Source organism: Oncorhynchus tshawytscha, linkage group LG06 (assembly GCF_018296145.1).
Source record: "Oncorhynchus tshawytscha isolate Ot180627B linkage group LG06, Otsh_v2.0, whole genome shotgun sequence".
Classification (NCBI taxonomy): Eukaryota; Metazoa; Chordata; class Actinopteri; order Salmoniformes; family Salmonidae; genus Oncorhynchus; species Oncorhynchus tshawytscha.
In genome coordinates this window covers 41,122,242-41,144,712 of record NC_056434.1, presented here as the reverse complement: position 1 = coordinate 41,144,712, position 22,471 = coordinate 41,122,242, and the positions used below count along the sequence as shown (strand labels likewise).

At 42.2% G+C, this 22,471-nt stretch overlaps 1 protein-coding gene across 2 annotated transcripts in view; it reads right to left on the bottom strand.

The window, feature by feature from the left end:
• The window catches only part of btbd11b (BTB (POZ) domain containing 11b), a 127,485-nt gene that overhangs the window by 33,826 nt on the left and 71,188 nt on the right, over positions 1-22,471 (bottom strand). For both annotated transcript variants that reach the window (XM_024398908.2, XM_024398907.2), the window contains exon 2: positions 10,234-10,383. In XM_024398908.2, the coding sequence (XP_024254676.1) occupies positions 10,234-10,383 (150 nt within the window). The remainder of the gene's footprint in view (positions 1-10,233; positions 10,384-22,471) is intronic.

Below are 22,471 nucleotides of genomic sequence, written 5' to 3'. Positions count from 1 at the left end.
ATGACAGCATGAAATTACAACTACATTAAGACATGATGACATCACACAATCAAACCAAACAATTAGGTAGAATGTTGGAATTAGAATGGTTGATAAGAGCCAGTGTTTATTGAAACCCATTGCCATGGTGATACTAAATGATAAAAACACATTTACTTTTGAATATGATGACATCAAAATTGATTACAGCATGTTTTGAATGTAGAATGCCTGGTTGGAACTCAGTTTTGGTGGAAACTTATAACATTTTGCCAGCCAGTAGTGCCTACAAGCCACTGATGCAGACCTTTGGAACATCTACATTTTAAAAAGTCTAATAAACCTGTGTAATATAGCCTACACCTTCACAATAAATCCATTATTTATTTTAGACAGCTCTAAAGAAACATGATATGAAGAAAATGTAGTCTATTTCAGAAGAACAGAATACCATCCTCTGAGTTGTCCTTATGTTAGGTCCTGATCTAGCTATGCCATATGGCTGTGGGCTACACTAGTTCATTTAGCAGACAAGATTTGCTTAGAATTCCATGGCATTATTTTATATTATTTTACAGTATGAAGAATACAATTGAACACAGCTGAATGAAATAGAAAGGATATTTTCTCCAAACAATTTGAGGGAGTGCGCACACGCGGCTATTTTGTGTTGAGTGTTTAACAAAGAAACAGGTCCTCCTATATGCTTAATTTAGAGGTATTTATGCAACTTTAGTTGTGATACAAACTACTTTGTTTTTTTTAGCAGGCTGCACACAATCAGTCTCTCATTCAACATTTGTCAAGCACTTGATAATACCTCAAATTTCCCAGCAGCATCCCCTTTGTGTGGCCGTAAAATCCATGACTTTTGCGGCCAGTGGCCGTTGTGCCCTTGGGCTGAATATACTAATTATAATTCCCTTCTCCAGGCTGCGTGCTCCGAAGCCACTCTCACTCGCATGGCTCTCTCAGATAGCTACATTTTTATTAGCCAATTCCCATCATGTGATCAGGTCTTTCTCACAGGCTACGAGTGAAGACAGACACATTGGGGACGCAACTGTATGCATTCTTATCCAATTCAGAGGCGCATTTTGAAGATACTGGAAGAACTGTCCACATTTACTTTTTATCAGCCAAGAAGATGAGTGGCTTAATGAACAGCAAAAGCACTAGCCTTTGTCAATCTACTACCCCCCATAGTACAAAAGTTGACCTATTGTATTCTGTGCGAAAAATAAATATTCCAAACATAGTCTGGGACAGTTGTGGGATGCGATAGATCCCAAATGAATACAACCACCAGCATCAACAAAAACCTTTTTTAAGCAATGAGGCTGACACAACAAATCAAAACGTTTAGCTTGAAATGGTGATAAACTATTAGACTATTTCTTCATATTATAAGCGCAGCAAAGCACACACGGCAGTAGGTTATAAGTGCCAATGTTCCAAAATGCAATCAATTAGCGGGAAAACACCATTCTCAAAAGTGATTGCAAATGCGATTATGCATGTAATGCTTTTATTATAAAGGTGAATTTTTTGGTGAAAATTATGTTCCCCAAACTTGAAACTCACATAGTGCGTATGTTTGCCAGTTAGGCTCTACACCCCTTGTAAAGCGGATTAATGTGCTTAATTTTAAGAAGTTATTTGGCCACTTTAGTTGTGATGCAAACCTTATCAAAACATATAGGCCTATAGGCTAGGCAACATAAGCTGTTTCTTGCCTTACTGCACAACAAGCTGGGCATTATTCATATATATATCATTCACAAGTGATAAGCTAATATAGTCACCCCCCAGACTGTTGATTGAAACTTGTCTTTACATGTACAAAATAATATATATGTGTGAAATTTGTTTTGATTTAGAATGGACCATTATCATACACCTGTCTCGAAAAAAACCCATGTAATCTATGGACTTAAACGCTGTTCCCGTGGTTCATTGTCATGCCAGCCAGATAGGCTATACTCCTGTTGTAAAGAGAAGCAATGTGCTTAGTATTAGGAAAGTAGGCCTAGCCTATAGAAAGCTGATGGGATCCTCCTCTTTTTAATAGAAGCCATCACTCATGAGCTCATGGGCTCTCATGAATTTTTTATTAGATTTGCAATCACATTTGCATTGATGTCAGAGTGATTAGAAGGCCAATAGAGTGCTGAGTACCAGGCAGGTTTTGTAGGCTACTAATGACCATCAAAAGCATCAGATCTTGGAGAAGCCTAATTACCGTGACTAAATGATCACATGGAATTTGACTGCCCTAGTCACAACAACCCTAAGACTGCTCTGCTATCCAAATAATCAATTTGAGAGAATCGACCGGTATGTACCATGCAGGGGACAGGGTCAGCAGTACCTTCTTCGTGTGGAGGTCTCACCCCCACAGAAGCCCACCTCAACCCCACTGAGCCCACTCTCTCAGGCCTTTGCTACAGTTCATTACTCACACAGTAAGAGCCCCTTTCTACCTAACCGACTATACTACACTATTAAATCTGTCACTGTCTAAAAAACAAATATTTTCATGACTTAATGTTCTTCAGCCTGCTGCCTCTACCTGGCGTGATGCTTCACTGCAGGTGGCTGTCCAGTCACACTCTGAGGTCTCCAGTTGTGAGATGTACTGGGAGTGCCAGTGCAGACAGCTAGCTGGGATTCAGTACTACTACATCCATCTCTTTTTTGGCGGTGGAAAAAGCAATCACTGAGGCCATCATTTTGACATTTCTTCCTGAGGTACTTTTCACCTAATGGTTGTACCTATATATTTCCATATGAAAATAGCTTGTGTGCTGAGTATAGGATATCCTCAGCTGTCTGCTATTGACATTTCCAAGAATAGGAGGCCATTGCTGTTTAATGTACAGAATTACATGATCAATTTCTCTTCAGAGGAGGATTTAGCTAACTTTACATCATTTTATCAATGATTGACAGATGATTCTCTGTGTTATTGTTGAATCATGTCAGAGGCGAAAGCCCTTTTTTTGGGCACTTTGACAGACTGCCATTTCAAATACACTAACGTGGATTTAATACAAAATAAACAAGACAGTACTAAGAGAGAGGACAATCAATACCTCTTAAATGGACATCAAATACCGTTGGAAAAACACTGTACCTGGGAGATGCAAATTGGCTTTGCTGCAGTTTAGCTACATTTAAACTAATCTGAGATGCATTCATCTGTCTTTCTTCTCGCCTCTCCCTTTTCCTCCCCCTCTCTCTCTCTCTGACAGTCTGATAGCTAGTCTGCTGACATTTCTGCTTTTCTCCATGATTCATTTGGCAGATTGAACTTTGCAAATACTGTATGCTTTACAGTCATCCGGTCTATTTACAAGATAAACATCCTGCGCTAATATTATCTTTGGAAACAAGCTTGAGACGCATCGAGAGGCATCCTTAGCCGCCGCGGCTGCATCACTGTATTTCTAGTGTCAACAGAGCTGAATGAGTCCCGGAGTGAACCCATCAATACTCCATGTACAGAGCACTGCTGATGTGGCTTAGCGCTTTGTACGCTGGGGACTGGGACTCCATTCTGATCCAAAAGAGAATTGGATCAGTGTTAATTTTGATGATGTGTTGACGCTGGACACACAGGGTGCTTTGGGTCTCTCATTGTGTCATATGCAATAACAACGTTGGCAAAACGTCAACCGAACATCTGAAAGAGACTGCATTAGAGCCTTTCTGCATGTGTTCTTAGAATGACATGGCTCTATATATCTACACTGACTAGACTAGAGGCTGCCGCACTTCTGGACATCACAGATCGTTTCTCGGTTAAGTCAGATGAAATTCACAGAGGACAAGCATTCAGCATTCAGACAAGCATTCAGCATTCAGACAAGCACCGTTCAGACTGAACGGTGTGTCTCTTCAAATTAAGGGCCCACTCACTCACCCCCAAAAATGGCAGAATGACTACAGTATTTTGAAATGCCAGGGGAAGAGATACAGTACTGTGTATGGGCCTAAGACCATTATACATGAGCTCACTATTCTCAAGTGGAAAAGGTTTTTACTAAAACATATACAGTGCCTCTGGAAAGTATTCAGACCCCTTGGTCCTTTCCACATTTTGTTACAGCCTTATTCTAAAATGGATTAAATAAATCAAACAGAAATACCTTATTTACATAAGTATTCAGATGCTTTGCTATGACACTCGAAATTGAGCTCAGGCATCCTGTTTCCATTGATCATCCTTGAGATGCATCTACAACTTGATTGGAGTCCAGCTGTGGTAAATTCAATTGATTGGACATTATTTGGAAAGGCACACACCTGTCTATATAAGGTCCCACAGTTGACAGTGCACGTCAGAGCAAAACAAAGCCATGAGGTCGAAGGAATTGTCTGTAGAGTTCAGAGACAGGATTGTGTCGAGGCACAGATCTGGGGAAGGATACCAAAACATTTCTGCAGCATTGAAGGTTCCCAAGAACACAGTGGCCTCCATCATTCTTAAATGGAAGAAGTTCGGAACCATCAACACTCTTCCTAGAGCTGGTCGCTTGGCCAAACTGAGCAATCGGGGGACAAGGGCCTTGGTCAGGGAGGTGACCAAGAACCCAATGGTCACTCTGACAGAGCTCGAGAGTTCCTCTGTGGAGATTGGAGAACCTTCCAGAAGGACAACCATCTCTGCAGCACCACTTTACGGTAGAATGGCCAGAAGGAAGCCACTCCTCAGTAAAAGGCATATGAAGGCCCACTTGGAGTTTGCCAAAATGCACCTTTCTAGACTCTCAGACCATGAGAAACAAGATTCTCTGGTCTGATGAAACCAAGATTAAACTCTTTGGTCTGAATGCCAAGCATCACGTCTGGAGGAAACCTGGCACCATCCCTACGGTAGGGACTGGGAGGCAAAGGTAAACGGATTGAGGCAAAGGTGAACGGAGCGATCCTTGATGAAAAACCACTCCAGACCTCAGACTGGGGCAAAGGTTCACCTTCCAACAAGCACACAGCCAATGCCTTGGGACAAGTCACTGAATATGCTTCAGTTTTATTACCTTTATTTAACTAAGCAAGTCAGTTACTTTCAATGACAGCCTAGGAACACTGCCTGTTCAGGGGCAGAAAGAGAAATTTGTACCTTATCAGCTTGGGGATTTGAACTTGCACGACACCATACAAGCTGTCTGCCATCTTGGACTAGTAACTTTCAGTTACTGCTCTAACCACTAGCCTACCCTGCTGCCCCAAGTGACCCAGCCAGAGCCCAAATTTGAACCCGATCAAACATCTCTGGAGAGACCTGAAAATAGCTCTGCAGTAATGCTCCCCATCCAACCTGACAGAGCTTGAGAGGATCTGCAGAGAAGAATGGGAGAAACTCCCCAAATACAGGTGTGCCAAGCTTGTAGCTGTAATTGCTGCCAAAGGTTCTTCAACAAAGTACTAAATAAAGGGTCTGAATACTTATGTAAATGTGATATTTATTTTATAATTTTTTTCCAAACATTTTTAAAAACCTGTTTTTGATTTGTCATTATAGGGTATTGTGTGTAGATTGACAAGGGATTTTTACATTTTTTAAAATACATTTTAGAATAAGGTTGTAACGTAACAGAGTCTGAATATTTTCCGAAGGCACAAAAAAATATATAGAAAGGTAAAATGTCAAATGTTGGTCCCGTGTTTCATGAGCTGAAATAAAAGATCCCAGAAAAAACGCACAAAAAGCTTTTTGTTCTCAAATTTTGTTCACAAGTTTGTTTACATCCCTGTAGTGAGCATTTCTCCTTTTCCAAGATAATCCATCCACCTGACAGGTGTGGCATATCAAGAAACTGACTAAACAGCATGGTCATTACACAGGTGCACCTTGTGCTAGGGACAATAAAAGGCCACTCTAAAATGTGCAGTTTTGTCACACAACACAATGCCACAGATGTCTCATGTTTTGAGGGAGTGTGCAATTGTTATGCTGACTGCATGAATGTCCACTTGAGTGGTTTTTAGAGAATTGGCAGTGGAACCAGCCCAGGACCTCCACATCCGGCTTCTTCACCTTCGAGGTCGTCTGAGACCAGCCCCCCAGACAGCCGACGAAACTGGGTTTGCACAACTGAAGAATTTCTGCACAAATTATCAAAAGCCATCTCAGGGAAACTCATCTGCGTGCTTGTCGACCTCACTAGGGTCTTGACCTGACTGCAGTTCAGCATCGTAACCGACTTCAGTGGGCAAATGCTCACTTTCGATGGCCAATGGCACGCTGGAGCAGTGTGCTCTTCACGGATGAATCCCAGTTTCAGCTGTACCGGGCAGATGGCAGACAGCTTGTATGGTGTCGTGTGGGCGAGGGGTTTTCATAATGCTGATGTCAACATTATGAACAGAGTGCACCATGGTAGAGGTGGGGTTATTGTATGAGCAGGCATAAGCTATGGAAAACAAACACAACAGCATTTTATCAATGGCAATTTGAATGCACATCACCTCATGTTTCAGCATGATAATGCCTGACCCCATGTCGCAAGAATCTGTACACAATTCCTGGAAGCTGAAAATGTCCCAGTTCGTCATGTTCACCAGACATGTCAACCATTAAGCATGTTTGTGAAGCTCTGAATCGACGTGTACGACAGTGTGTTCCAGTTACCTCCAATATCCAGCAACTTCGCACAGCCATTGAAAAGGAGTGGGACAATATTCCACAATTAACAGCCTGATCAACTCGAAGGAGATGTGTTTTCTGATCCACGCCTCTACTTTTTTTATATAAGGTATCTGTGACCAACAGATGCATATCTGTATTCCTAGTCATGTGAAATCCATAGATTTTTTCCTAATTAATTTATTCAAGTTGACAGGTCCTGTGTGGCTCAGTTGGTAGAGCATGGTGCTTGCAATGCCAGGGTTGTGGTTTCAATTCCCATGAAAATGTATTCCCTGGAAAAGAGCATCTGCAAAATGATTTTTTTTCCCTTATATGAACTGTAACTCAGTAAAATCTTTGAAAATTTTGCGATCACATGTTTGTTCAGTGTATTAATTTGATTTACATACTTTTTCACCCACTTTATACGTATGCTCATACGTATACTCAGTGGTCAGTTTATTTATTAGGTACACCCATCTAGTACTGGGTACGACCCCCCTTTGCCTCCAGAACAGCTTGAATTCTTCAGGCCATGGAAACATTGCTCAATTGGTATCGAGGGATCTAAAGTGTGCCAGGAAAACATTTCTCACACCATTATACCACCGCCACAAGCCTGTACCGTTGACACCAGGCAGGATGGGGCCATGGACTCATGCTTCTTACGTCTGGTGTCAGGAAAATAACCTCACACTCAACGTCAACAAAACTAAGGAGATGATTGTGGACTTCAGGAAACAGCAGAGGGAACACCCCCCTATCCACATCGATGGAACAGTAGTGGAGAGGGTAGCAAGTTTTAAGTTCCTCGGCATACACATCACAGACAAACTGAATTGGTCCACTCACACAGACAGCATCGTGAAGAACCTCAGGAGGCTGAAGAAATTTGGCTTGTCACCAAAAGCACTCACAAACTTCTACAGATGCACAATCGAGAGCATCCTGGCGGGCTGTATCACCGCCTGGTACGGCAACTGCTCCGCCCACAACCGTAAGGCTCTCCAGAGGGTAGTGAGGTCTGCACAACGCATCACCGGGGGCAAACTACCTGCCCTCCAGGATACCTACACCACCCGATGTTACAGGAAGGTCATAAAGATCATCAAGGACATCAACCACCCGAGCCACTGCCTGTTCACCCCGCTATCATCCAGAAGGCGAGGTCAGTACAGGTGCATCAAAGCTGGGACCGAGAGACTGAAAAACAGCTTCTATCTCAAGGCCATCAGACTGTTAAACAGCCACCACTAACATTGAGTGGCTGCTGCCAACACACTGACAATGACACTGACTCAACTCCAGCCACTTTAATAATGGGAATTGATGGGAAATGATGTAAATATATCACTAGCCACTTTAAACAATGCTACCTTATATAATGTTACTTACCTTACATTATTCATCTCATATGCATACGTATATACTGTACTCTATATCATCGACTGCATCCTTAGGTAATACATGTATCACTAGCCACTTTAACTATGCAACTTTGTTTACATACATATGAGATGAGTATATACTGTACTCGATACCATCTACTGTATCTTGCCTATGCTGCTCTGTACCATCACTCATTCATATATCCTTATGTACATATTCTTTATCCCCTTACACTGTGTATAAGACAGTAGTTTTGGAATTGTTAGTTAGATTACTTGTTGGTTATTACTGCATTGTCGGAACTAGAAGCACAAGCATTTCGCTACACTCGCATTAACATCTGCTAACCATGTGTATGTGACAAATAAAATTTGATTTGATTTGATTTGAAATCCTGACTCTGCCAACAGGAACCTGGATTCAAGGTTTTTTCAGAGTGGTCGTCTGCTGAAATAGCCCATCCGTGACAAGAACTGACGAGATGTGCATTCCGAGATGCCATTCTTCCCACTCCTGTTTGTAGCGTGCCTGTTAGCTTGCATGATTCTTGCCATTCTCCTTCGATCTCTCATCAACGAGCTGTTTCTCGTCCACAGGACTACCGCTGGCTGGATGTTTTTTGTTTGTTGCACAAATCTCTAGACACTCTCATGCGTGAAAAGCCCAGGAGGCCAGCCGTTTCTGAGATACTGGAACCGGCACCTGGCACCGACGATCATACCACGCTCAGAGTCGCTTAGGTCACTCATTTTGCCCATTTGAACGTTCAATCGAACAGTAACTGAATACCTCGATGCCTGTCTGCCTGCTTTATATAGCAAGCCAAGGCCATGTGAATCACTGTCTGTAGGAGCGAACCATTTTCGTGAACGAGGTGGCCAATGAGTTTATTCAGTGAAGGGAAAAAGTATTTGCCCTCTTTCTGATTTTCTCTATCTTTGCATATTTTCAGATCTTCAACCAAAACCTAATATTAGATAAAGGGAACCTGAGTTGACAAATTACAAAAAAATGATACTTATTTTATCTATTTAATTAAGAAAGTTATGCAACATCTAATTCCCCTGTGTGAAAAACTAATTGCCCCCTTACACTCAATAACTGGTTGTGCCACCTTTAGCTGCAATGACTGTGACCAAATGCTTCCTGTAGTTGTTGGTCAGTCTATCACATCACTGTGGAAGAAATTAAGCCCACTCTTGCATGCAAAACTGTTTTAACTCAGCAACATTTGTCGGTTTTTAAGCATGAAATGCTCGTTTCAAGTCCTGCCACAACATTTCAAATGGGATTAGGTCAGGACTTTGACTAGGCCATTCCAAAACTTAAAATGTGATGCTTGTTTAGCCATTTTCATGTAGACTTGATTGTGTGTTTTGGATCATTGTCTTGCTGCATGACCCAGCCACACTTCAGCTTCAGCTCACAGACGGATGGCCTGACATTCTCCTGTAGAATTCACTGCTACGGAGCAGAATTCATGGTTCCTTCTATGCCTTAAGTCGTCCAGGTGCTGATTCAGCAAAGCATTGCAAAACATCACACTAGCACCACCATGCTTGACCGTTGGTTTAAGGTTCTTAATGTGGAATGCAGTGTTTGGGTTTTCGCCAGTCATAATGGACCCATAAACACATATATTCCTAGGTATTACTCCACTGTTGGATCTAGAAACACAAGCATTTCTCTGCAAACTTGTGTAAGCGACCAATAAGCTTGGATTTGATACCTACATCTTATTTTATATTTTTTTTAAAGAAGATGTATTTTGACAGGGAAGACATATTGAGACCTAGGTCTCTTTTCCAAATGTGCCCTGAATAATACAATATAAAATACACATTAAACACAAAATGTAAACACATTAGAATTCAAAAACACTTACAACAGATTTCAACATGGGGAAAGAAGACAGATGTTTCATAGTGATCCTGAAACATATGTATAACTCCTTAAATTGTTTGAATAATGCATCAATTTTAAATACTCTGACATTGACTTCGTTATCAGGACTTCTGTTGGTACATCTTGAAAGGCAAATCATATTTTCATGGATGTTTCATGTGTAATTTCTCTGCTTGGGTAAAGTGAGACCTGAGTGGGCTAACTCTAACATGCTAACTAACACCCCCCCACTAACACCCCCCCACACACACACACCACACACGCACATAAACACAACATATGTAAAAAGTAGTGTAAAAACCCAATCTAAGTCTGAGTGTACTCACTGAGTTCTGAGATGCTGCCTACGCGTGTGGCTAGCAGGCACTGCTCGATGGAGCGCAGCTCCGACTGACTGTAGGCATGGCCCTCCCCGCTCTTCCCTGACCGCTGCTGGTCCCGATGCAGAGTCAGGCTCTCTGGTAGGCTTAGCACACCTGAGAGAGAGAGAGAGAGAGAGAGAGAGAGAGATGGTTAAGAACAGACAAATGCGTAAAAACAGTAGACAGTCTCATGATGGATCAATACTTATTGGATCACAAAATGGAAAATAAGCTAAAACTAGAAAATTACAATAATCCTATGCAGGACGAATAATACAGCACAAGTGGGTACTTTTTTATTGAGGAGAAGTGACTTTTCCATCGCAGGAAAGCCTCATGTTCATTAAATATGTCAGTTTGTAATGTACTGCAACAGGTGAGCGGTTTGGCCCAAAGCTCATGGTCAGCCATCTTTGTGGAGGGGACATTGAGGAGTGTATTGTGTTTCTGTCTACGCAAGCAGTCACTGTGTGTGAGGAACAACACCTGGCAGTCTCTGTCGATGAGATAGGGTGTAATTGTTTGTTGTTTACAACTCGAGGCATTGGAGCAGGGAGAGGATAGACTAAATTTCAGAAATGTCACATTTGACTGCCTGTGCTTCATAAGAATATTATTGCGTAGAGATAAAAAATAAATAAAAAAAGGTTCTAAGATGATTTGTTACGATGCGGGATGGTGCCTGCTTTGATTTGACTGTCTACCAGGTAAACTCTCCCTGTTGCCGAATTTCTGTTCAAACATTTGCTATTATGCTTCATACGCGCTGGATTGGGTGCGATTCATACCCAGTTTAAAGGCGCCAATTAGGACACAGGGGTTTACTTTCTTCCTATTTTGTTACTTTGATAATATGCTGTACATGTAAGAGCACTGTTTTATTTTAAGTTGGTTGATTGTACGGCAGTTGGATTTGGAATGCCATCGCATTTATTACGGCTACTGTGATGTATTTTAGAGAGATAATGTCTCCTCTCTAGTGAAGTGAGTTGGTATGACCCAATCCGGTTACCAACTGATATTTATGCATGCATCTGTTTCAGGAAGGGGGTAGACTGCTGGTGATAGTTATCTCCCTGTCTCCGTCCGCCATTTTCAATTCAAGATGCTTGTTGTGAGGCATTCTTAAGCGCAGCGGTAAATACATGTAATATAATATATAGAGTGTTTGCTCGACAGTTTTAAAATCTAGCTTTTCTTGTTTTTGTGGATCCATTCTGGATATTCACGTCGACTTCCATCATGGCCGTGAGACACCTTGCTTTATCACGATTCCACACTTGCTTATTGTGTTCCTTATTAAGATTTGAACCATCAGGTGGCCATGTTAAATTATGGTTCCTCATTTAAAATACGTCTATTTAGCTCTGCAGATATCGGGGTATGTGCTTATTTCTATGTTGTAACTATCCCTCTTCAGTTTGGCTCAGATGGAGTGTTCTACCTAAACTAATATCGTGGAGGCAGTTTCATCATGGCTGCTGCCACAAAGCACATTAGTCATTCTCTCCTGCTCAGGGGATGATGAGGCAGATTGCTTTCCGTCCCATTTCAGACTTCCACATTTGATATTTTTCCATAGCAGCGCAGTGCTATGCTTCCCCCCCACTCACCACTCACACCTGCAGTGTGTCAAATTTAAAAAATGTCTGTAACCGATGGCTCTATTCTCCCCAGGCAGAGGGGAAAGTAGCTTTGGTTCAAACACTTCCTCATTCTCAATATGCAGCTAATTCAATTGACTTGCTGCCTAGCCCTGCAGTATACAGTACACTAGTCATCAGTCTCCAAGGAATAAACAGGCTTTAAGGGAATTTAGTAATCCTCCTCTGACCCATTGGACATGATTAGACTAATGTGTTACACATATTAAATTATCTGAGGCCTCTGTTTTGAGAGTCCAAACATTTCTTATTTTTTTGCTTTTCTCCTTCAGGGTCGCGATGGTCAGAATATTGAACTGATCAAACTCAGTCACCATGGAGATGGAGGGCCGTGACGCAGGTATAACAGGTGTTGTGTGATGCAGAGCCACAGTGCACTATTCAGTATCCGTGACCCCTCCCATTGTACACCTCAGTCAGGTACACTACCTTGGACCACGTACAAACACATGTCCCTCTAATAAAGGACACTAGACCCAGTCATCTGCTATATTAGGATAGGGTCAGATGTCTGATGCAGCACCAACCAAACCTAACTTTACAGTACCAACCAATGCCTTGGTTGGTACTACCCTTTACAGGTAGCCTGGTCCCAGATCTGTTTGTGCAAATCATGACAATGACTGTAGGTGTTGGCAATAAAGCACAACCAGATCTGGGACCAGGCTACCTTACAGTAGACCAATGGCAAAGAAACAACCAATTTTCCTTCAACAACCACCTGGGCATATCATGGATGTCTCTGAAACACCTTCTTTAATATCGTTCTAGATGACAATGTGGCCCCTTTAACTGCAGCGTGTGCGAAGCGCCAGGTAATCCAGCTTTAAGCACTTAAAGCAGTGTGGGGCTGTCCTGGCATCTCCCCAGCCCGCGCCCTCGCCTGCCAGCACTTTCACACCATTATATACAGTACCTAGCTAAATGGGGATCTAAGGGAGAGCTGTTAGGCTACCACATGTTCCTCCAACTTTGACGTGCAGTGATTTATCAACACACCAATCATTTGTGTGGGGAGAGTAACAACAGCCGCATTTGTATGGGGGTAAGTGTCTAGTATCGTGCACTAAAACCTAGAAAAGGCAACCCCAAGAGGACTCAGGGGGATGCTATGAGTTCCAAAAACACTAAAGTATAGGGCCTTCTCGAGTGGGTCAGCAGTCTAAGGCACTGCATCACAGTGTGAGATGTGTTACTACAGACCCAGGTTCAGTCCTGGGCTGTACCACAACCAGCCATGGTCGGGAGGTCCATAGGACAGTGCACAATTGGCCAGTGTCATCTGTCTTAGGGGTGGGTTTGGCCATGGGGACTTTACTTGGCTCATCATGCCCTAGCAATTCCTTGTGTTGGGCCAGGTGCCTGCAGGCTGTCACCAGTTGAATGGTCTTTCCTCTGACACCTTGGTTAGATGGGTCATGCTTGAAATTGGGGATTTTTTTTTTATTTTTTTTTTATCCAATAAATTACTGGGTGGTTATACATATGGAGTGTGCGACTCTCTTTGTTTTTTAGAGAAAAAGGGGGGTAGGCAAGGCATAAGCTTGGCTGTGCTGGCTGGCACCCTCTTCCCAGAGGACCACAACATGCAGGACATGACCTGAACATCCACTTAGCCCATGGGTGTCCAGCCTGTGCCAGACCTGAGACTGGAGGGAAGAAGAGAAGTAGAGAAAAGGGCCAGACATACTGATGAGCGAGTTAAGACTCCTTCCTGTTCTCTCTCAGGTCCCTCTGTCTGTCTCTCCATCCCTTGGCTGCCCTTCAGTCAGACCAACACAGTTCTGCTGGAGCTGGACAGGCTTTACTCAGAAGATCATTGAAAAGTCAGGATTACCAACGGGCTCTAGAGAGTTGTTTACTGTGAAACTTGGCCAAAGTAAAGACCTGTATCAATGTCCTGAAGCAAAAAACGTGGTTTCCTCAGTTTTTGGGCATGTCATTTTCCAATGTATTAATTGATTTATATGTAGGAGTGTTTGCTTGAAAAACACCTTGCAAATGTGCAAATTAGCTTTTGGCAGTAACTTCCCTGACGTTACTATGACGCAGGGTGCAGAATCATGCAGTGATGGTGCAGCACCAGCTGACAGTGAAGTGTAGGCTGCTCACAGGCTTGGCTGTGGCAAGGTGACTCACTGCATTCTAATGCAAACCAGTGAAGCAACAGCCCGCAGGGAAAAACTGCTCGAGTTCTTACACACACACCAGCCACAACCACAATACAGTACCCACTTTTTCTCTCTCTGTGCGTGACAAAAAGCCATGCCAGCACTCCTCTACTGATGATGTCCCTGTCACTGTGCTGTGGATTAAACCTGGCAATATTCAGCCACCCATCGGAGAGCAGATGATTAACTTGTATTGTCTGAAGTTGTTGTTTTACAAATGACAGAGGATTCTGTTTTGCAATGACAGAGGTCCTTCTGACATGTGGTGGCAGCAGTGGGATCCAGTAACCGCAGGGTATCACCTATCCAACCATTGAGTGTTATTGGTTTGAAAAACCAGGCATTTGAAAAATACATTTCAGCCTTTGCAACTATTTGCCTTTAACTACACTCTTACAAAAAAAAATTCCCAAAAGGGTTCTTCGGCTGTCCACATAGGAGAACCCTTTTTGGATCTAGGTAGAGCCATTTTTGGTTTGAGGTAGAACCCTTTTGGGTTCCATGTAGAACCCTCTGTGGAAAGGAACCAAAAAGGTTGTACCTGGAACCAAAAAGGGTTCTTCAAAGGGTTTCATATATATTTATGTATGTATATTTAACCTTTATTTAACTAGACAAGTCAGTTAAGAACAAATTCTTATTTACAATGACGGCCTACCTGTGATACAGCCGGGAATTAAACCAGGGACTGTAGTGACACCTCTTGCACAGAGATGCAGTGCCTTAGATCGCTGCCCCACTTGGGAGCTACGGTGACAGCTGAAGAACCCTTTTAGGTACTAGATTAGAGGTCGACCGATTAATCGGAATGGCCGATTAATTAGGGCCGATTTCAAGTTTTCATAACAATCGGAAATCGGTATTTTTGGGTGCCGATTTGCTGATTTTTTTCTTAATGTTTTTTTTTTATACCTTTATTTAACTAGTTAAGAACACATTCTTATTTTCAATGACGGCCTAGGAACGGTGGGTTAACTGCCTCATTCAGGGGCAGAACGACAGTTTTTCACCTTGTCAGCTCGGGGGATCCAATCTTGCAACCTTACAGTTAACTAGTCCAACACAATAATGACCTGCCTCTCTCTTGTTGCACTCCACAAGGAGACTGTTACGCGAATGCAGTAAGCCAAGGTAAGTTGCTAGCTAGCATTAAACTTATCTTATAGAAAAACAATCAATCATAATCACTAGTTAACTACACATGGCTGATGATATTACTAGATATTATCTAGCATGTCCTGTGTTGCATATAATCTGACTGAGCATACAAGCATACAAGTTTCTAAGTATCTGACTGAGCGGCGGTAGGCAGAAGCAGGCGCGTAAACATTCATTCAAACAGCACTTTCGTGTGTTTTGCCAGCAGCTCTTCATTGTGCGTCAAGCATTGTGCTGTTTATGACTTCAAGCCTATCAACTCCCGAGATGAGGCTGGTGTAACCAAAGTGAAATGGCTAGCTAGTTAGCGCGCGCTAATAGAGTTTCAAACGTCACTCGCTGAGACTTCTCGTAGTTGTTCCCCTTGCTCTGCATGGGTAACGCTGCTTCGATGGTGGCTGTTGTCGTTGTGTTGCTGGTTCAGGTCCAGGGAGGAGCGAGGAGAGGGACGGAAGCTATACTGTTACACTGGCAATACTAAAGTGCCTATAAGAACAACCAATAGTCAAAGGTTAATGAAATACAAATGGTATAGAGAGAAATAGTCCTATAATTCCTATAATGACTACAACCTAAAACTTCTTACCTGGGAATATTGAAGACTCATGTTAAAAGGAACCACCAGCTTTCATATGTTCTCATGTTCTGAGCAAGGAACTGAAATGTTAGCTTTCTTACATAGCACATATTGCACTTTGACTTTCTTCTCCAACACTTTGTTTTTGCATTATTTAAACGAAATTGAACATGTTTCATTATTTACTTGAGGCTAAATTGATTTTATTGATGTATTATATTAAGTTAAAATAAGTGTTCATTCAGTATTGTTGTAATTGTCATTATTACAAAAAAAATACAAGAAAACCAATTGGCCGATTAATCGGTAGCGGCTTTTTTGGGCCTCCAATAATCGGTATCGCCATTGAAAAATCATAATCGGTCGACCTCTATACTAGATAGCACAATTCTTTCTAACAGTGTACCTGTGCCAAGTGACTGCTATTGCTATTCAAATGATCCACATGTGTGAGCAACTGAGTCATGAGGTTTAATGCATGAGAGAGAGAGAGAGAGAGAGAGAGAGAAAGAAAGAAAGAAAGAAAGAGAGAGAGAGAGAGAGAACAAAAGAGGGAGAGAGAGAGAGAGAGATCCTCCAGGCAAGCCACTCTTTACTGGAGGATGAATACATTTATGTATACAGGAGCCCCCCCCCCCCATCTCTCTATGATGAATGCTTAGTACTCAATAATAGGGTCGTTTTAAAGTGGACAGTCTCATACAGCCTCATAGAAAAGATCTGGTACATTAAAAGCAATGGTTTGGAACACTGAGTCTGTTCTACTGCAACTGGGAGTACATAGTAGTTACAGTAACTTTTAAATGTTAAAAAAAACGATTACTGTTTACTTTGTCGATGTCACTGAAACATTGACTATGACCTCATTGCTGAAGTAATCAATGTTATGAGCACACATCCATCTGAGCTACTATATAGGCTTAATAGAAGGAAAACAACAACCAAAATGTAGGGAGAAAAGCGGGAACAGAGCACGGTTACTACAGTAGGCTGAGGTGCACCATTACAGTATGCAGTTTGACTTTCCCCATCATTTGAAGAAGTAATATCACATGCCAATGCAGTCATAACTGGCCTAGCTGTGTTGTCTATCTCTACCGCCCCCTGTCTGTAGGGCTGAATGCCTAGCATGCAGGGGCAGGAACAGGCCCTGCCTCTCTGACTTTCCCAGACTTGACTGTTGGAGTTGTGACTTCGATGTGGCTTTACCCTGCACTTAAATCTATTTTAGAGGGATGCACGGAGCCTTCTCCCCCAGAAAACTCTGCAGGTCCATGGGACTAGTTTCCCTAGGTTTCTCCACAGAGCAGGGACGACACTGAAATAGAGAACTTTCTGTCTGCTAAGTCACTCTGTGCTCTGTGTACTGTGCACAATGTTGCAGGGGATTTTGAAGATGAATAATGTAACTTGTAATAATGTGAATTGTTCATGTGACTTGAACAAAATAAAAAGAGATAGAGAGAGAAAGAGTGAGTGAAAGAGAAATGTATATATGTAAAAACACATGAAAAAATAAGAATAAGGTAGAGAGAGAGAAAGACAGAGAAAAGAGAGAAAGCGACAGAGTATTTCCTATTCTACCTTTACATCTTTGCAGATTCAGGGTCCTATAAAATCCATGACGCTGAGAACGCGGACGAAATCACAGAATGCAGACATTAAAACATAATTCAACAATATTCCAAAATGTTTTGAACTTAGTAGGAAATCTACTAAACATACTGAATTTAATATTCAAAAAAAAATGATACTACTAATAATAATTTGCCCAAGATTATGATAAGACATTGACAAAATGGATAAGTGTTTTCCTTCAACTTTCTGAAGAGGCAATGGCGCAGGAATGGCCCTGTCTGTTTATGCACGTTTGTCTACCACTTTCTGTAGACGTTAGCGATGATGCTTATGTGATGACTGGTAGAAGGAAAAGCATTCCCAAAATCAATGTTACCTAGCTACAAAGTACCCTATGCCTACCTGGCAGAATGATATCATCATTATTTGCATACATCCTGTGGTGTTTTGTTTAGCCAATTTTGCAACCACGTGTGCTACAGAAACATCTCTAACCAAAGCAAGTCTCTTCAAGGGTATCTACACACAAAAATTAACATTTCGTAGAGTTTTTACCCAGACATCAAAAGTCGTTTTCTGATGTGGTTTAATCATTGTTGTGGACATAGAACATCCAATTTTGTTGTTTATCTATTAGAAATGTGTGACTTAAACCGGGAAAAACCCCCAGAGAAAACTGAATTCAAGAAAAAATCGTAATCAGGCAAAAAATGTTACAGATTTTGTATGGCCCAACAGATTGTACTGTATCAAGTATGTGGACACCTGCACGTCGACCACCTCATTCCAAAATCATGGGCATTAATATGGAGTTGGTCCCCCCTTTGCTGCTATAACAGCCTTTCCACTAGATGTTGGAACATTGCAGCGGGGATTTGCTTCCATTCACCCACGAGCATTAGTGAGGTCAGGCACTGATGTTGGGCGATTAGGCCAGGCTCGCAGTTGGTGTTCCAATTCATCCCAAAGGTGTTCGATGGGGTTGAGGTCACGGCTCTGTTCAGGCGAGTCAAGTTCTTTCACACCGATCTTGACAAACCATTTCTGTATGGACCTCGCTTTGTGCAAGGAGGCATTGTCGTGCTGAAACAGGAAAGGGCAGCCCCAGACCATTATTCCTCCTCCAGTTGGCACTATGAATTCATCTGTTGGACTGCCAGATGGTGAAGCGTGATTCATTACTCCAGAGAACGAGTTTCCACTGCTTCAGAGTCCAATGGCGGCGAGCTTCACACCACTCCAGCCGACACATGGCATTGCGTATGGTGACCTTAGGTTTGTGACGTTACTTCCAGAGGCAGTTTGGAACTCGGTAGTGAATGTTGCAACCGAGGACAGACAATTTTTACGTGCTACGTGCTCCTAGACGTTTCCACTTCACAATAACAGCACTTACAGTTGACCAAGGCAGCTCGAGCAGGGCAGAAATTTGACGAACTGACTTGTTGGAAAGGTGGCATCCTATGACGGTGCCACGTTGAAAGTCCTTGAGCTCTTCAGGAAGGCCATTCTACTGCCAATGTTTGTCTATGGAGATCTCATGGCTGTGTGCCTGATTTTATACACCTGTCAGCAACGGGTGTGGCTGAAATAGCCAAATCCACTCATTTGAAGGGGCATCCACATACATGTATATACGTATATAGTATATGTCTGTAAGGGGTTAACCCTGATACTGCACGTGGTCTCCAGTGGGATACGGAGCTGGCCCACTCTGGGCTCCGACATCGCCCTGCCAGAACAGATGGTGGCCATATGTATACAGAGAGGGATCAGACATGATGGAGCTAGCCTGAGAAACAGTGATGTAGAAATTAAGAGAGAAGGGAAAACAGAACATACAGTGCAGTAGATGACAGCTTTAGCCTCTCTCATGCGTTGATATTTGTAGTGGTAGAAATACAGCTGTGAGTGAAATGTCTAGAGTTGGATCTGAGTTAGAGGAGAGGAGAGGGACAGATGCCTGGGATGACTGTACAAGTGCTGGAGTATGGTCTTCGCCTGGGATACCCAGCAACCACAGTACGGTCTATGACGGCCACCGACCACAAATCTTTAATGGGTTAGTACTGTACCAGCCCCAGGAATGTGTTTGGAGTTGGAGGTTACAACCACTCTGACGGAGATAGATCACACATGCCCTGGGAGAAAAGATCTCTACACATCTCTACACACTCTGCACGTGTCTGCTTGGATAAGTAATAGAACACGGTCTAGGGAGAGAGCATTTCAACACGCTATCAGTCACACACACACATATTGTAAACACACACATACTGTACATACACACGTGCACAAGCGCACACACATTCACACGCAAGCACACGCACATATGTATGCACACACAAATGCATGCCAGCACACGCACAAAGAAATTTAGACTACGACACAGAAAGAATTATGCATCAAATTGTGCATAGTAGTAGTCTATACATCCCAGTAAGGAGAAGAATGTATAGTTTTTGCTTACAGTAACGCGTTCATTTGAAACTTCCATTAAAATTTCAACCAACCAGGATCTCACACAGACACACACAAAGGGACTACCTGCACATGCACAAACACGCATCAACAAAACTCATGAATTCCACCTGTCGAGGATTCAAAGCTTTCTGCCTCTTTCAACCTTGCTGCACTGGAGGAGTGGGTTGCCACCTGGAGAGGGCCATGCGAATGAAGAATACATTCAGTCCTTTGTAACCATTTGCAAGCCAGTACAATTTCCATTACATCTGAAAACTCCCCTACTGCTAAGTGTATAAAGGGCTAGGAAAGAAACAGAATTTGGGGGAATTGTTTAGCACTGAAAAAAGGAACTTCCAATATGCCCTTATGCCGACATAAATGGCAAAGGAAATGAGAGTGCATACATGTGTAACAATTTATATTCCTAAGGAATATATAGACAGTCATTTGACAATACACCAGCCATTTGATTCCAATAGTTATGGCGTCACGAACAATTGACTTAGATGGAAAGCCTCTCTATACTTCCATACTGTCTGATCCTAGTACACCATTCACCCAAAGCATGTTCATCTAGTCTCCTCTCTCATCTTGACTAGCCTGTTTCCACATCTGGTTGTGCTTTCTTGCCAACTCCCATGGTCATTGTCACACCAAACAACGGCCATCGCAGTTGGCAAGACGGAGTAAACAGATATGGGGGGCCAGACTACCTCTTGACAGTATGTTGATGAGATATCCTGTCTGTTTCAATGAACAACATTCTGCGAGAAGGTTATCTAATGACTTTTCTGCGAGAAATCAATACGTCATTGCATCTCCTGTAACTAGCTATTCATCTTCAAAATGAGAACACAAAACAAACGAGTTGTATCTATATTAAATGACTGGGCCTGGATGTGTGTGTGCATGCGTAAGTAACTGTGCCTGACTGAAGGATAACTGACGGGTAGAATGAACAGAGCAATCCCAGGCCCCTGAGCAGATTGGCCACAGCCCCGGGTGGATGGCATCACACAGAGACAGCTGACAGCCTGAGATAAACCATGAGCGTCATGATACTGACACACACACACACACACACAAAATAAGGATGAGATCTGATTGACACACAACAGGGACACAACCCCAACCTGCATTACGCAATTCCCTCCAATCTGAGAAAAAAAAAAACGTTTTCTGTAAGCCCTGTTATTTTATCCTGAGGTAATAGCTAAATTGCTTTCTGTTATTCACCTCTTTTATACCATTTCTTCTGTCAAGGGTAATACCCCTGCCTGTAATATACATGAGTCGCATGCTCCCTGCAGGATGCTTTCTAGACAATGCTAGCAATCAGAGGCAGCAGAGAGAGAACAAGAAGGAAGTCACTGAGCGGGTACTATGCTCCGATCATTCCTCTGTGACTGTATCTATCCCAAAGCATGCAGATACAGCTAGACCTGTCCTGGCTATTCCTTCACTTGACATCAACCCCATCTGTTTTATCAGAGTGGACAAAGGGCAGGATGTGTGTGTGTCTGTGCCTGTGTGTGTGGTGTTGAAGGCGTTGTTATATAAAATCACAGTCCTGATGACTAGAACATATGTCTTTGAGAGGACAAATGAATCGTTGACAAATGCACTTTGCAACACATTTTACGATATTTAACACAACACTGTGCTATAGTAATTTCTCATATTGCTCCAGAAGCTCTGGTGCAATTAAAAATATGACTAATTTCATAAAATGAGTTTTGCTGGAGGGGGATATTTTCCTCTGGGTCATTGTACACGGAAGACATCATATGCAGACGCTCGTTAACATTGGGACGAATTCAAGTCCCACTTGAATCCATGCTGTATATGAGAATAAAATACGAATGCGAAACAATTGTTTGTTTTTTTAATTCAATTTTAACGAACAATGGAAATAGAATCCTTGTGGCGGTGGAGCTTGAGTGCTAAAGTCTAAAATGACACTCAGTAGGTCTACTCATCCAACCCAGCATGAAAAGAAACCAGGGCAGTAACTACAGCATGATACTAAAATATGAATGTGAACGATCCTGCTGATCCTAGGACCTAAAGGAGAAACTCCTAAAGGAACAGTATCATTTCAAATCAAATCTCATTTTATTGGTCGCATACACATATTTAGCAGATGTTATTGAGGGTGTAGCGAAATGCTTGTGTTCCCAGCTCCAACAGTGCAGTAATATCTAACAGTACACACATCTCAAAGTAAAGAATTGAATGAAGAAATATAGAAATATTAGGATGAGCAATGTTGGAGTCAGGAGTACATATGATGTGATGGGATGTGTAGACATTATGTACATTATTTGGATAGAATATGCAGTATATCTGAAGAATACATAGGATAGAATATGTAGTATATCTGAAGAATACATAGGATAGAATATGCAGAATACATAGGATAGAATAGTGTATGTACATCAATAGTTGAATAGTTGAATAGGATGGCTTTGACTAGAATACTGTATTATACATTTGTAATGAGTAAAACAGTATGTAAACATTACTACAGTGACCAGTGTTCCATCATTAAAGTGACCAGTGTTCCATCATTAAAGTGACCAGTGTTC